Below are 15,725 nucleotides of genomic sequence, written 5' to 3'. Positions count from 1 at the left end.
CTAAGATCGCACGTCTTAGTTCTCCAGTGTAGGGCAGGTCTGAGACTGTCGTGCTTGTGTGCACCGCATGGACTCCCGGACAGAGGAGCAGGGCAGCTGCTGGGCCCCTTGCTAAGATGTGGGTGGTGTTTATGCCGACATGACAGAAATGGGGACAGTTAACCGAGTGATTTGACTGGGGCAGTCTCAAGGGGCACCAGTAGGCAATGCGTGGCTTTCTGACCCTCTGACAGTGTAAAATTGTTATCGTCCTCCCGCTTGCCGCAATTTTGCTCTCCGCAGTGTCCCTCAGTCAACCACGGTCCGGAAGCAAAAGATCCTCCTTCTGAGCTATCGTCAGATGGTCAATAGTAGCCTAAGGCTATGTCCCAGCGCCTAGTCATTCACCTCCCTTCATCTCCGCACGTAGGCATTTTATCATCTGACACTGTCACAGAAGGGTGAGTAGGGTACAATAAAATAGAGACACAGAGAGACTACATTCACACAACTTTTATTCCATTATAGTCTTATAATTGTTCTACTTTATTAATCATTATTCTTGTGCCTAATTTATAAATTAAACATTAACGCAGGTGCACATGCATAGGAAAAAACATAGGGTGTATAGGTTTATCCAAGGTTTCAGGCACCTACTGGGGGTCTTGGAACACATGGCCCTGCAGAGAAGGGAAGACTACTGTCTATCTCCGAAGGAATTCTTTTTTTTTTTTTTTTTTAAGATTATATATTTCTTTGAGAGAGAGCGCGTGTGCATGAGCAGGGCAGGGTGGGGGGGGGATGCGGGGCAGTGTGGTGGGGTGGGGAGCAGAGGAAGAGGGCGAAGCAGGTTCCCCACTGAGCAGGGACCCCCCTGCAGGGCTCCATGCAGGACTCGATTCCAGGATCCTGGGATCATGACCTGAGCCGAAGGCAGACACTTAACGGACTGGCCACCCAGGCACCCCTGTATATCTCCCAAGGAATTCTTGATCATACTTTCTTGATAATATGATTCGACCCCACAAGTATTTATCAAGCATCCACTCACGTGAGAACTGGGGCTGTGAATAGGTGCAAACAGTATCAACAGTCCCTGCCTTTAAAAATCAATAGCAATATCACCGTATGACAATACGGTGGCAAAGCACCAAGGGATGGGGTCACTTCTTAGTGACTGAATTGACAGTTCTGTTTCTGCCTTCTCCTCCTTGAACCAAGTCCTGGTCAAGAGTGGGCACTTGGACATTGTGCCAGAGTGACAGATCACTTGAGTTCAGAAGCAGGGTAAGTAGACCCATCCAGTCCTGGGGCTCAGGTTCCAGTGCCTGGGTCAATGCCCATTACTTGCTTTCTTGGGGTATCTTGCTGTGGGGTCTATCTGCTCCAGGTGGGGCATTTGGCCTGGGCCCTATGTTCAAAAGAACCTTCAGTCTTTTTTTATCCGTTCTAGTGTACAGCACAGTTCTCTTGTATTTGGGGTATTTGTTAAAAGCATTCTGTTTTAAAATATTAAATGTTTGAAACACATTTTTTTTTAAGATTTTGTTTATTTATTCATGAGAGACACAGAGAGAGAGAGAGAGGCAGAGACACAGGCAGAGGGAGAAGCAGGCTCCGTGCAGGGAACCCGATGTGGGACTTGATCCTGGCACTCCAGGATCACGCCCTGGGCCGAAGGCAGGTGGCAAACCGCTGAGCCACCCAGGGATCCCCCTGAAACACATTTTTTAACCCTATTTTGACATTTCTTCCTTTTGCAACCTCCCAGGTCCCCTACAACGGGGAAGTGGCCTGCATGTCTCACGTCCTCTTTGAAAGGCCAGGCCACGTCCTCTGAAAGGCACTGCCACTCTGGTCTAAAGGTCACCTTGCCCTGCAGCCCACATGTTGCAAATAGTCCTTTCAAGGTCTCAGAGATACCAGGCTTCCTTCTGTGTCATAAATGTGCTTATTTCATAATAGGGAGTAGACTAGGCTCAGGCATTTTTGTTTGTGTGTTTCTTTTCTTTTTTTAAGTACTAATTTGGTTTTTCTTCCTCTTCTTTTTTTTTTTTTTTTTTTTTTTTTAGATTTTATTTATTCATGAGAGACACACAGAGAGAAGCAGAGAAGCAGAGACATAGGCAGAGGGAGAAGCAGGCTCCCCATGGGGAGCCTGATGCGGGACTCAATCCCAAAACCCTAAGATCAAAACCTGAGCCAAAGGCAGATGCTCAAGCACTGAGCCACCCAGGTGCTCCTGGTTTTTCTTCAAAACAGAAGGGATTAGATAGGCCTGGCTCATGATAAAAATGTGAAGGGCAACCCGGGTGGCTCAGCGGTTTAGCACTGCCTTCAGCCCAGGGCATGATCCTGGAGTCCCAGGATCAAGTCCCACGTCAGGCTCCCTGCATGGAGCCTGCTTCTCCCTCTGCCTGTGCCTCTGTCTCTCAAGAATAAATAAATAAAATCTTTTTTAAAAAATGTGAAATGGGCCAAGCTTGTCCTTGACACTCCCCACTGCCTTCACCCCACTAGCCTACCCCACAGGCTCAAAGGGACCCAGGTCACCATGGGGCCTCTTTTTGGTGCCTCTGCTCAGCTTGGCGGCCTGAGCTCCATGCTTTTGTTAGATCTGACCCATCTCTCTCTCTCCTCAGAAGTTTGCAAATTCTGTTGTGGACACCAGTGCATGTAGGTCCCTGGAAGGCACAGGCTCTCTGACATTTCCTGGAGACTGCAATGCTTTGACTCAAGAAAGAAATTCCTCCTAGCAAAATCACCCTTGGGAGAGAATGTTGGTGAGGGACCCTTGAGCAGACAAGCCAGGTACCCCCAGGCTACCTCCACATGCACCTGACCCTGCAGTTGATTTGGTCTTCATGACTTTTTTGCTTCTTAGGTCCTTGCAGGCCAACAGTGGCTGCTCTCCCAAGGTGTTCCTTCTGGTCAAGTGGAGAGACACAGCCCCAGCAAAGAAGCCCGGTGAGTGCCTTTATCTATTCCAGCCAGAAGTCCAGGTGCTCGCCACACACAGTCTTCTGAGGGCTGTGCTAAGAATTCTGCTTATTTATAGAAAGACATGGGTGATGCTAATCCACAGCTAAGTGCGAGGCTTGGGGCAGTGACCACAAACACAAGTTGGCAGTATCTACCAAAGGATGAGGATGTGCGTTGGTGTGGCTGAGTAGAGAAAAGGGGGTTCCCTTAAGGACAATGACCCGAGTCATGCATGGGAGTCATCCCCATAATCCTTATATTGGAAATATTTATGTGTCCTGGGATGTGGGTGACTTTCTGGCTTTCTGCTGAGCTGTCATCCTTTAGAGTAGACTCACTGTCAGGGGGCAGCCTATTCCACCAATTACTGTGTCTTTTTACCAGCTGCCTGGTTTTATGAGGGCCCCACCTATGCTTATGGCACTTCCCGCTCCATCTCTTCAAGGGCTAGGTGTGGGACTCTCTCACCCTGCCTTTCAACAGGATTGACTCTTTCTCCTGTTGAATAATCCACATTTCCTACTGGCATGAGGTCACTCTTTTTTTTTCCTTTTTGATTAATCAGTAGAATAATGTAGGTATCTGCATCAGAAATAAAGTACCCATGTTAATATTTTCTGAATTAAGAGAGAATTGCCACTTTGTACCCCCACAGCCCTGTGGCTGTAAGAGATGGGTGTTTTAACCATGGTCCAGAGCATCTCCTTAGTAACTGTCACCTCTTATGTCTCACTGGGGGTTCAGGATGGACGCGGGCTTAATGGTTATAGCCTCTGGTTCTCATTGGTGATGATGATGTTGGTGACAGTGTTGGCCCCAGGGCCCTGGTCTGGTTCCTCTGGCCTCCCAGGTAGCAGAGAGGACTTCTTGGTGTGTTTCAAGATTGGCAAGGAGGCAGATGTCGCTGGAATAGAGTAAGTGAGCAGGAGCGCAATAAGACATGAGGTCAGGAGTCAGGGCCAGGTTTATTTGAAGATTTTAGGCCATAGAAGGGACTTTGGCTTTGACTCTGAGCAGGGGGAGGAGCCACTTTTGAGCAGAGGAGAGATGTGACTAGATTTCATTCTAAACATCACTCCTGGATGCTGTGCTGATGACAGGCCTTGGGGAGCAAGGGCCCAGTAAAACTGTAGGAGGCTGTGACAGTCACTCAGGCAAAAGCATGACAGTGGCTTGGACAGTATAGGAGGGATGGCTGTGATGAGAAAAGAGTCTAGGTTCTGGCTTTATTTGAAGGTGGAACCAGCAGGCTTTGCTGATGGACTGGATATTAGGGGAAGAGAGAAAGGAGTCAAGGATGGACAGCAAGGATTTTTGCCAGGGTGCTGGAAGTATGGGGTTCTTATGCATGGAGAAGGAGGAGACTTGAGAGAAGCAGCCTAGGGTGGCCAGGTGTGATCGGAACTTCAGTTTGGCATGTGTCACATTTTCAGATTCCTATTACATATCTGAGAGACTTTGAATTGGCTGTTGGCTCTCAGAGCCTGGAGGTCAGCAGAGAGGTCATGGCTGCTGATAACAATTTGGGAGTTAGCAGTGTACAGAGGAGATTGATAAGCCATGGGGATGGATAAAATCACCCAGGGAGGGTGTGTAGGTGGACTGAGCCCTGGGGTCCCCTGACATAAAGAGGTGGGGGCTAGAGGCGGGCCCAGCAGAAGACACTGAAGGGTGGTCAGCGGAGTAGGTGAGAATGAAGACAGTGGCCTCCAAAAATCCAAATGGAAAGGAAAAAAAAGAGTTTCAAGTATCAGGGAAGGATGAGCCATGTCAAATGGTGCTGAGGGGACTTGGAAGTGGTCATGGGGTTTCGCAGCACAGAGGTCGTCGGTGACCCTGACGAGGTATGAGTGGTACAAAAGCAAGCTTCGGTGCTGTCTCCCCAGACCCAGTTGGCAAGAAAGAGGATCCATTGGACTCAGGCTCATGGCAGGCTTCAGGTTCTGAGGATGCCACAGACTCAGGGGAAGCTCGTCCCTTCTGCCCTGGGTCTCGTGTGGACGGCTGCAGCTGCAGAGCCCCAGAGCTTATCCTCTTGTGTCCAGTGACTGCAGAGAGATAGCCTCCAGGCCGTTAGTCAATGGGGCCAACCACCTCTACTTCTGGTCCTATTGGGAGCTGCTAGGCACTCAGCACTGGGCTGCCCAGCATAAGTGACACACCAGACCTTTCGAAATATTCTGCCCAAACTTGGTCGGTCACACTACTTCCTTTTAAACACCATCTTTGTCCTCATATTCAATAAGCCAGTGACAGCAAACCGACACATGATGCAGCCCAGGTCTATGATTTCCCGATCTTCTGGGTCACCCCAGGATAGGCTTGAGAACTGCATGGTCCCGTACGGTGGCCACTTGCCACATGTGCTTGTGCACCAAGGAACCAAATGTTACCTTTTATTTTTATTTTTATTTTTATTTTTATCTATCTATCTATCTATCTATCTATCTATCTATCTAAGAGAGAGAGCGAGAGGCAGAGACACAGGCAGAGGGAGAAGCAGGCTCCACGCAGGGAGCCCGAGGTGGGACTTGATCCCAGGTCTCCGGGATCACACCCTGGACTGAAGGTGGCGCTAAACTGCTGAGCCACCCGCGCTGCCCCTAAATGTTACCTTTTATTTAATTAATTCCAGGGATCCCTGGGTGGCGCAGCGGTTTGGCGCCTGCCTTTGGCCCAGGGCGCGGTCCTGGAGACCCGGGATCAAATCCCACATCAGGCTCCCAGTGCATGGAGCCTGCTTCTCCCTCCGCCTGTGTCTCTGCCTCTCTCTCTCTCTGTGACTATCATAAATAAATTAAAAAAAAAAAAATTTAAAAAAAAATAATTAATTCCAGGAGTCACGTGAGGCAAAGGCGCGGAACTTTCTCACCTTCACGGACACTTCTATTGGACAGCACCATAGTAGTTTCAACTTTTTAAATTTGAGGGGAGGAAAGAGGGGGGAGGAGGCAGCTGAGGGCTTCTGAAATAGTAGGTAACATTTTGTGTGATGTGAGTTGTTTTTTTTCCCCTGGAAAGGGTTCATAGCTTTCATCATATTCTCAGGGGATTACATAACCCCCAAAAGGGTAAGAACCATTAATCTGGAGCAATAGATGGTAACTACATCATCATCATCACCATCATATATAATATTTATTTTATTTTTTTAAGATTTTATTTATTTATTTGAGAGAGAGAGAGAACATGAGATGAGTAGGGAGAGGGGCTGAGCAGGGAGCCTGACGTGGGCTCAATCTTAGGACCTAAGGTTGATGAGCTGAGCCAAAGGCAGATGCTTAGCCAACTGAGCCACCCAGGTGCCCCTCTTATTTTTTTTAATTAGGCTCCACACCCAATGTGGGGCTCACACTCATGACCCTGAGATCAGGAGTCACATGCTCTACCAACTAAGCCAGCCAAGTGCCCCTATATGTTATATAATAAGACATGTATTTCTTATGTAACGTATGTCGTCATATATAGTGTGGGGCGGCACCAGGTTTACTTAACCAGAGAAATTGCCTTTCAATGTTGTGTGTTGTTCATAACGCTGGCAGCGGAGTTGTGAAGCCATCTTGGAGTGGTCTTGTCCTAGGAAGAACCACTCAAGGGTCCCTTTGACACTCACTGGCTTCTGGGGGCAATTTAAGACCAGAAGCATCTGGCCGAGGAAGGGCTATAGCCAGGGGAGCTGGCTCCCCACTGTGGAGGTAAAGGTGGTTAGAAAGGTGACTAGGAGGTGGCAGTGAGCCAGTAAGCCTTGGGAAAGGAGAGGGTGGAGTTTAGACCTTTCCACTGTCTGGGACGGATGGGGATGACCCTGATGCAGTTGGACAACAAGAAGGAACACACCTCAAAGGTGTCTGGGGAACGAGCCATTGGAAGCCCACCTCAGCAGCTAGGAAGTCCTGGAGAAGCAGGTAGACCCGGCACCCCGATACCCAGGAGGCTATGGTAACACAAACAGGGGGTTGCGGCTGACTCTGGAGCCGGACCACTGGACTCACATCCCAAACTAGCAGCATGACCTTGGGGAGCTTTCTAACCTCTCCACACCTCAGTTTCTTCATCTGTAAGATGGGAATAATAAAAGCCTAGTGTTTTTATGAAGATTTAAAAAAGTCATTTCTGTAAAACCTTGGGCCCAAGCCTGACCAAGGGAGACCCCCAGTGTAAGTCTTTGTTAGATAATCCAGTGTGGATCAGCAAGACTTTCTGTCTCTAAAGAGCTAGACATTGAGGGTAGTGGGTCTGCTCTCTCCAAGACATGGGGCATCCTCCTCCATCACCCTGCCCAGCTGTACCTGGGGAAACCAGCAGACCTCAACCTGACCATCCAGATCTATTCTGGAGGGATGATGGAGGCAGTAAGCAGGACTGACAGCCTTGGGGTGAGTTGCTGCTCCCAGGGTTCTTTGGGGAGGGGCTATGTCCTTCCTACCATTCTTAGGACAGAAACTAGCCCTATTTTCCTCTTTGAGCTGGAGAAATAGGAGGTACCAGTTATGTATATTTATGAAAGCTGCAGGCAGGGCAAACAGATCTGGGCAAATCTCCCTTCTCTGGACTCAGGGTTGGGGAGTTTTCACTCATTCCAATAAAAATGGAGGGGATTCCCCTCTGTCCCTGCAGCCTTTGTTAAATAGTGTCTCTGTGTTCTGAGGCTAAGCATGCCTTTGGGGTTCAGCAGAGGTCCAAATCCCAGGTCTGTCACTTTTTTTTTTTTTTAAGATTTTATTTACCTATTTAAAGAGAGAGAGAGAGAGTGAGCAGGGGAGGAGCAGAGGGAGAGAGAGAACCTCCAGCAGACTCCTTGCTGAGCGCAGAGCCCGATTTAGGGCTCGATTTCATGACTCTGAGATCAAGACCTGAGTGAAATCAAGAGTTGGACGCTTAGCTGACTGAGCCCCCCCAGTTCCCCTAGATCTGTCCCTTTTAAGCGATATGACTGAAGCTTCTCTGAGACTCAGTTTATCACCTGCTAAATGGGCATAATATTAAGGATCTCATAGAGCTGCTGGGAGTCAAGTGAGACCAAGTCTGTAAAACACATTAACAGAGTATAACATGTAGAATAAGCACCTGATAAAGGGTAGTAAATAACGTATGTATGTATTCATTTGTATTAAATATCTACCGATCAATCAATCCATAGATAGATATCTCCTAAGAATAAGCTGACCTCTCTGTCCTCAATTAGGAAAAAGACTGACTTGATGCATAAGCCAAAGGGTGACTTTAGGAACTGGAAAATAAACAGAACTCAAAACTATGTTTAGTTAAAATGCCCAGTCAGCATAGCAATGAGTAAACATTTCAAAGTAATTCTCCCCTTTGTGCAGCACTCTTCTTACATTTTTTTGCTATTTTTAATCTGGTGGCGATTTCTTCACCAGCCCAACCAGTCAAGTTGGGCTTCCTTATTCAGAGATGGGGCCTTGAAAACTGTGCTTGCTGACACAGGGCTCTGTAATGCTAGGGGGACTCCCTGGAGCACCCCCATGTGCCGTGTGCACATACCCAGACCCCTCCACTATTACTCTCCCAAGCGATTCTCTGATGTCAGGGTTGCAAGGAAGAAAGTCCCTCGGTGCAAGAACTCTTTCTTCTGCAGGGTCCAGTCCAGGGCCCTGGGGCCCTGTAGTCCTTTCTTCGAGGGCATAATAGACAGGCTGCCACAGCTTCCTGGCCACTTGCCCCTGAGATGGTCACAGCCAGGGCCCTGGCATAGCACAGCTAGAGCTGTAGGATGCCTGACGCTCCTGTGTTACCAACAACCTGGATTAGATCTGTTAGCAATAAGTAAGTACCAAGAGTGCCAGAGCTTTCAGATGACAGGCGGGGCTCTTGCCATGTATTTGTAGCCAATAAGGAAGACTGGTGACTCCTTTTTTCTTTTCCTACTGAGATATAACTTACTTGCCATAAATTTTACCACTTAAAAGCATACTGTTCAGTGGGTTTTAGTGTATTCCCCAAACTGTGCCCCATCCCCATATCTAATCCCAGGACATTGTTTGTTTGTTTGTTTGTTTTTAATTCACTGTTTTGCACAAGATTGATCCATAGGTTGACTGGAGAGTGGGACTCCTTGGTTACATTTCAGGCCTAAAACCTTCTGGCACATTGGTTCACAGCTATGACTGGGATGTGGACTTTGCACAGCCGGAGGCATACACTGAAGTCTGCCCACACTACTTCTATAGCCCCCTCTCTCCATAGCCCTGCTTTGCTCGTAAGTCAGGTGTATGTGTATGTCTGGGTGCTGGGTGGGTCCTAGGTGAAATACAGATGGCTTGGCATCCTTGAGCCTGGTGGGGCTGGGCACAGGTGAGTGAGACAGATTTTGGTACATACTTTGTAAAAAGTCCTCATTTACACAAAAATGCTAAAGGAAAAGAAAATCAGGCCTGGATATGGTTTGGCCTTTCTGGATGAAAAAGTGTGTTAAGAATCTGATTATTCCAATGCTTTAGTTGCCAGAACCTGGTGTCTCCAAAGGGAATGCATTCAACTGTTGGCTGCCCGGGTCAAGGCATTTTGGTGGTTCTGCAAGGAAAGCAAGAACAGAAAGGGCCAATGAGGGCAAAAGCACTCAAACAGGATGCTCCCAGGTGCTATATGCATACGGCAGCGGAGAGCTAATGCATCCTCAGGGCCTGGCATCCCACAGAGGTCCCTTAGATGAACTGGGGATGCCCCGAAGTGCCACCACGTGCAGGCACTGTATCTCATGCCGTGTATCCAATTTCCCCGAGGGGCAGAGGTTCCACAGGATTTACTGACTCCCTACCTCGAACTTGATGCTGTCTGTACACACAAGAACACCAAGGCCTGGAGAGGCTAAGCAATTTGCTAAATTGAGACAAAATGGCAAGTGCTTCAGAGGTGAGGCTGGGGGTCTCAAAGGCGTGCATGGGGTCCTGGTTCTGCCTCACTCTCTTCCTTGTGACGGTGGCCAAGTTTTACCTTTCTGATCCTCGGCGTCCTCACCTGGAGATGGGGGCAGTACCAGTACCAATCGCACAGGACTGTTTGAAGATCCTGCCTGGGGAAGGGTTTACGATGATGCCTGGCACACTGAGAGCACTCAGGGCAAATGAGCTGTTATTACCATTGGTCAAGGTTACACCCAAGTCAGGAGAATCCCCTTTTCCTTTCCATTGCAGTGTGCTGCCTCTAGAGCCACTGGCCTCATTTGAATCTTCCTGAGTCTTTGAGGATCTGGGAAGAACATCATCACCCCATCTGCCCCACGATGATGGCCATCCTGCGGTGAGGGTGGCTGGGGAACTGTCCCCTACCCTGCATGGTGGGTGTGGGGAAAGGTCGGTCTGACCTGCAGCCATCCACCTGCACCTAGACATTCTCACCTGCTGGCTAACTCTTTACTTTTCTAGGACTGTTCCAGAATCCCCCGGGGAAGTGTGGGAAACGTTGGGCTCCACAATCTCTGTGGACTAATCTCAGGATCTTCATCCATCAAATGGGGGCAGCCCCCACCTGGCCTCCACTTGCTCCCTCCTGCGAGCCCAGATGTGATGACACTCCAGGGCAGCCAGGGCAGCAGCCGCTTCCCTGCCGTCTCCACAAGGGCTGTTTTCTCCCCAGTACGAGTCGAATGAGCTTCCCATGTCGCTTCGGGAGCCGCCGCATCACCAAATCAGGAGGACCTTCGCCCTTGCGTCGGTCTCGGTCGCGGCCCAGGGTAGGAGACGGACGCCTGCTAGGTGTACGGGCCTCGCACGGAGTCCTGCGAGGAGGGGAGAAGGGCTTGCCTCTCCCGGAGAGATCTCTGTCCTGCAGCAACCCCCGGGCAGGAGCGCTTGCAGGGGGATCCCGGGGCAGCTTGTCTCCCAGAGGACCCGGCCAGGTCGGACCCGGCGGGTCTAAGACGGCTGGGAGCGGGTGGTGGCGGGGATCTCCTTCCCCTCCGCCGGCAGGCGAAGGGGGGTCTTTGGAGCCACCCCTGCGCGGGCGTCCGCACTAGCCCCGAGGGCGGGCCTGCCCGGGAAACCGCGAGAAACCGGAGGCGCGCACCTTGCGGGCGGCCCGGCCCCTCCCCGCGCCTCCGAGCCCGGGACGCGTCTGCGCCTCCGTGCGGGTGGCCCGGGGAGGCCGAGCCCGGGGCAGGGCCGGGCCGGGCCGGGGCCGCGCGGGAACGGGGGGCGCGGTGAGTGGGGCGGGGCGCCGCCGCGGGGGCCGGGGCCGGGGCCGGGGCCGGGGCCGGGGCCCTTCCCGGTCTCCCTCAACCCGGGCTGCGCGCGCCCTCGGCGCCCTCCCGGCCGCTCGGCGACGACAGGTCCGGCCCCGGACGCCGCCTCCGCCCGCGACGGCCGCGACGCTGGTGCCTCCTTCCCTCTTCCCCGGGGAGGCCGCGCGGGCCGGGCATCGCGGTCCCCGGAGGGTGGCGACGGCGGGACGGGCCCCTCCGGCGCGCCCTGCCGTGGCCCACGGCCCCGGGCGGCGCGCACCCCGACCCACTCCTGGGCAGGAGGCGAGGCTCCCCCGCGCGGCCCCGCCCCCCGCGCCGCGCCTGGCCCCGGGCGGTGCGTCCAGGTGCGGGGAGGCCGGCGCCCCACCCGCCCGGCGAGCCCATCCGGGGGCCCTCGGGCCAGCCGCGTCTCCCGCCCCGGGGCCGGCCGGTGCGCGCGGGAGGAGGACCCAGAAGCGGGCTCTGCCTGGGCTTGCCTGGGCTTGTTCAGAGCCGGGCTGCTTCCCTCGGTGACCACGCGGATCCGGGGGGATTTCGGGATCCTGCGGGAGCCCTGCAGCCCTGCAGCCCGGCCGGGCCTCGGCGTCCCACGGCGAGCGCAGGTAAGCGCTCGTGCTCTCAGTGTGCTCGGAGTTGGGAAAGGGGGCAGGAGCTTGAAGGGTGATCCCGGGAACCCCGGTGAACCGTGCGGCCTCCGAGTCATAAGGAGAGAAATTTCCAAGAAGCAACAAAATGCTCTTTGATTTCATAATCTTTGGAGAGAAAGGGATGCCTTTTCTGGGTTTTGCTGGCTGGTGGTTTCTTTCTTCTTCACTCTCCGAGGTGGGTGCAGAAGGGCTCGTGGGTCTGGGGGTGGAAGTGGGGGGCTCTGGTTTATGGCCGCTGCTTTCCCAGCTGCGAGGGAGGCCCGTACCTCGGCTTCCTGAAAGCGGGGGGCCTGGAGACTAGCTCCCCACGGTGGCTATGACAAATCTCAGCAGATATGAAAAGTCCTGTGGTCACTACGGAAGTGTTATATTCGGGGCCCAGTTTGCCAGCTTGCATTTTTAAAGAGAGGAACGGGAGAAGGGGTTTCAGCCTTCCAGTCCGCGAGGTGGACATGAGCCCTCCATCCCCCTCCCCCCACAACCCCCTAGTGGCCAGAGCCGGGTCCAGCTGGGTGCTGCAGGTCAGCATGGAGACTGGATCAGCAGATGGCCTCCGCAGGAACTCCCCGCCCCCAGGTTAAGTGGCTGTGGCCTGGTAGCACAGACAGGGCCCATGCTCTTGTGCCTTCACTATTTCTGTGCCTGCTGAGGGACAGGAAGCAAGGGGACAGCATGGTTGTGCACAAAGACTCCAGGCCTACGCCCTTCTGGTATATTCACTCATGTCTCCTGCAGCGAGGAGTGGCTGGGCTTCCTGGGTTAGTGCCTGTGGACTCCTTTAGCAGATGCTGAGAGCCACATCACGGGGGCAGGAGGGCCCACTGTATGTGAGGCCAGTTCTGCCTCTGCGCCCAGGTCTGAGATGCCTTTGGGACAAATGGTCACTCCCTTGAGTTTCCACATGTGGCATGTGCCATAAGTGCTGTGTGGTAGCAGCTGAGATGGGTGGCTGGCAGGTTGGGTGCTGGGCAGGAGGCGAGGCTCCCATACTTGCCAGCTTTCCCCTTGAGGGTCTGTCCAGGGGCAGAGGGCTGATGGGGAAGCATCAGCTTGTACCCTGGGGCCCAGTGGCTTCTGCTGCCATGTAGGTTAGTGGCCTGGCTCCTGAGCTTCCCCAGCTTGAGGACTGGCCAGTGCTGTCCTGCTTTGCCCTGCCAGTCCAGTTGTCTGTCTGGCCTCAAAGATTCCCTGGTTCACACACGTGGCAGCCACAGGACTGCACTTATACTCCCTACCCCGCACCCTTGGTGCACATTACAAATCAATCATCCTAAACACACTCTGGCCTTGGGTCCTTCAGTCCCAGCATGCTGGGTGGTAGTTCCCACGGGTCGTGTAAGCTGATCTTCTGTTGGAGGAAACTGGCCATACATGGACACAGCAAACATTTAAAACAGTGTTAGGTTATGATAAATGCTCTGAAGGGGTAGGAAGGTGAAGAGTGCTAGAAAGGGGTTGTTAGTGTTGATGGGGGAAGGAGGGCTTAAGTCATTGAGGAGAAACCTGAAGAGGCCAGGAGAAGGCTTCTCAGGCAGAAGGGTCACCAGCAAGCACTAAGGTCTGCTGTTTGGTGCATTTGCAAAATCGACAAGAAGGCCAGTGAATCTGGTGGTGAGCAGCAGCAGGTGAAGTTAGGCAGGAATCAGCTCATTAGGACTTTGTGTGCCTTGGGACTTTGAAATCTTAGGTACTTTTTTTTTTTATTATTTTTAAAGATTTTATTCATTTGTCCATGAGAGACACACAGAGAGAGACACAAGCAAAGGGAGAAGAAGCAGGCTCCTCAAGGGGAGCCCGATGCGGGACTGTATCCTGGGACCTCGGGACCTCACCCTGAGCCGAAGGCAGATGCTCAACTGCTGAGCCACCCAGGTGTCCTGAAATCTTAGGTTTTAAAACTACCACTCTGGCTGTTTTGTAAAGAATATATAGAGGCGAGAGTGGTGGCAGAGAGACCTACTGGAGATGTTCCTTGGACTGGTTAGAAACCACTGTGGTTCGGACCAGGCTGTAGCATCAGTTTTGAAGGGAGAACCAGCAGAGTCTACTGCTGGGTGGTCACGGGAAGGTAGGACGCCACACAGAGGAGATGAAGATGACTCCGTCTGTGGCTTGCACAGATGGGTGAATCATTTATCGAGGGGCGGGGAACAGGCTGCTGGGTTTTATGGGCATCTGGAATTCTGTTTTGGCTACAGTATGTTGCCTGTTAGACACCCCACTGGAGATGGTGTTGGGTTCTGGCACCTGGAGTGTGGGAGATTGGTCAGGGCAGGGGCGTCTTTGTGACTAAGATGGTACCGAATGCCAGGAGATCGAATGAGGTTGCAGAGGGAATGGGTGGTGGAGCTTTTAGGGAGAGCAGGAGGCAGAGGATAGTCATCTTGGAGAATGGGAAGAAAATGGTTAGAAGTGATAGAACAGCACTTGCCATCTGGCAGATGTTTGATAAATATTTGTGGGACACTTGGATGGGTAGGTGCATACATGGATGCATGCATGCATAAAAAGTGGTAGGATTGGTGTGCAGAGCTGAGCATGAAGGCCAGCTGGGGAATGTAATAGGATAGTAAATCTCTGGGATTTCAGGGGCTCACAGGGCTGGGGCAGTAGAAAGGATTCGGCCTGAACTTGGGAGAGCAGCCAGGCTTCAGAGACAGTTGGAGAGAAGGGGGTGGCATTAGCAGAATTAGGAAGGCACGAGGTGTGTTTAGAAGTCTGTTACAGGAGCTGGATTCTGGATGGGTGGAAGGTTCTTACAAAGGGAGAGTTGGTGCAGCAGAATAGCTGAGGCCCCTCGAGGGGGCTGGGGGTGGCAGGGGGAGAAGCCGGAGAGTGGGAGAGCCTGTTCCCCAACCCAGTCTGAGAGGGCGACAGGACACCCCCCTACCCCTCATCCCCACCCCCACCCCTCGCTGCAGAGCCAAGCTGCCCAGGTGTGGCTGACAACACACTCTCTGGTCTCTGTGAGGTGGGGAAGGCATGAGGATGATGATCTTCATTTGTGTTAGATGAAAATCAAGGTGCAGAGAGGCTGTGGGGCTCCCCTCCTTAGGATGGTGTGGACACAGTCCCACCCCAGAGCCCCCTGGCAGTTCTGGCCGAGTTGGCACTTGCTGCCTCGTCCGAGCAGGTTGCCTGCAGGTCTCTGTTAGGACAGGGAACAGAAACATCTGTTACCTCAGACCTTAAGGTACAGAGCACCAGCGCCCATGGAAATCAGCACCTTTTTCTTTTAGGCTGTCTGGTGGCGAGGGCAGCTTATGTGTGTTCAGCCAGGAGGGCCATCCGGGGCTACTTTAAATTTCAGCTTGAGGGATTCAAGAGCCATTAGGAGTGAAAGCATTTAGTGGCTGGCCTTGTGGCTTTCCCCGCTTTGCCTGGCTGCAGATGCCACGCAGAGGCTGCTAGATGCCAGGGTTTGGCAGCGGGTATGGATCGGTTTTCTCTATTCATAAGCATCTTGGTTCCTGTTGGGGCCCAAAGTGTCCACGAAGCACAGGACTTTCTGATCAAGGAATTGGCATCCAAGCCCATCTCTGCCACCAGCCGTGTGAATCTGCATATAGTACTTAACCTTCCTTGGTTCAGTTCCTCATCTATAAAATTAGGCTTATTGGGACACCTGGGTGGCTCAGTGGTTGGGCGTCAGCCTTTGGCTCAGGGCATGATCCTGGGGTCCCGAATTGGGTCCTGCATTGGGCTCCCTGAATGGAGCCTGCTTCTCCCTCTGCCTGTGTCTCTGCCTCTCTCTGTGTGTCTCTCATGATTCATAAATAAAAAATAAAAAAATAATAAAATTAGGCTTATTGTGTTAGGACCTATGTTGTAGAGTCGTGGTGTAAAATACATGAGATAATGTGTATAGACTGTGGCCCAGGATGCACTAGCAGCTATTAGACATCCACAGAGATAGC

General features: G+C 52.2%; 1 protein-coding gene across 1 annotated transcript; it reads right to left on the bottom strand.

The window, feature by feature from the left end:
* Positions 1-8,979: 8,979 nt before the first annotated feature.
* LOC121500945 (basic proline-rich protein-like) lies at positions 8,980-11,864 on the bottom strand. Its single transcript, XM_041773035.1, has 4 exons — positions 10,987-11,864; positions 10,450-10,699; positions 9,940-9,990; positions 8,980-9,495 (listed from the first exon to the last, which is right to left on the bottom strand). The coding sequence occupies exons 1-4, from the start codon at positions 11,862-11,864 to the stop codon at positions 9,457-9,459; spliced, it is 1,218 nt and encodes a 405-aa protein (XP_041628969.1). The 3' UTR covers positions 8,980-9,456.
* Between the last annotated feature and the right edge of the window lie 3,861 nt (positions 11,865-15,725).

The sequence above is a fragment of the Vulpes lagopus genome, chromosome 10, assembly GCF_018345385.1.
Source record: "Vulpes lagopus strain Blue_001 chromosome 10, ASM1834538v1, whole genome shotgun sequence".
In the NCBI taxonomy this organism is placed as follows: domain Eukaryota; kingdom Metazoa; phylum Chordata; class Mammalia; order Carnivora; family Canidae; genus Vulpes; species Vulpes lagopus.
The sequence above is the reverse complement of the archived record's forward strand: the minus strand, read 5'-3'. Positions and strand labels throughout refer to the sequence as shown.

Bases quoted from the DNA above. Each gene is read 5' to 3' on its own strand.
- LOC121500945 (XM_041773035.1), bottom strand. From the start codon at position 11,864: ATGACTCGGAGGCCGCACGGTTCACCGGGGTTCCCGGGATCACCCTTC. The intron at 10,700-10,986 runs GTGCGCGCCTCC...CCCTCCTCGCAG, and splicing joins GGGGCCGGGCCGCCCGCAAG to GACTCCGTGCGAGGCCCGTA. The intron at 9,496-9,939 runs GTGAGGACGCCG...CTTTCCTTGCAG, and splicing joins GGTACTGCCCCCATCTCCAG to AACCACCAAAATGCCTTGAC.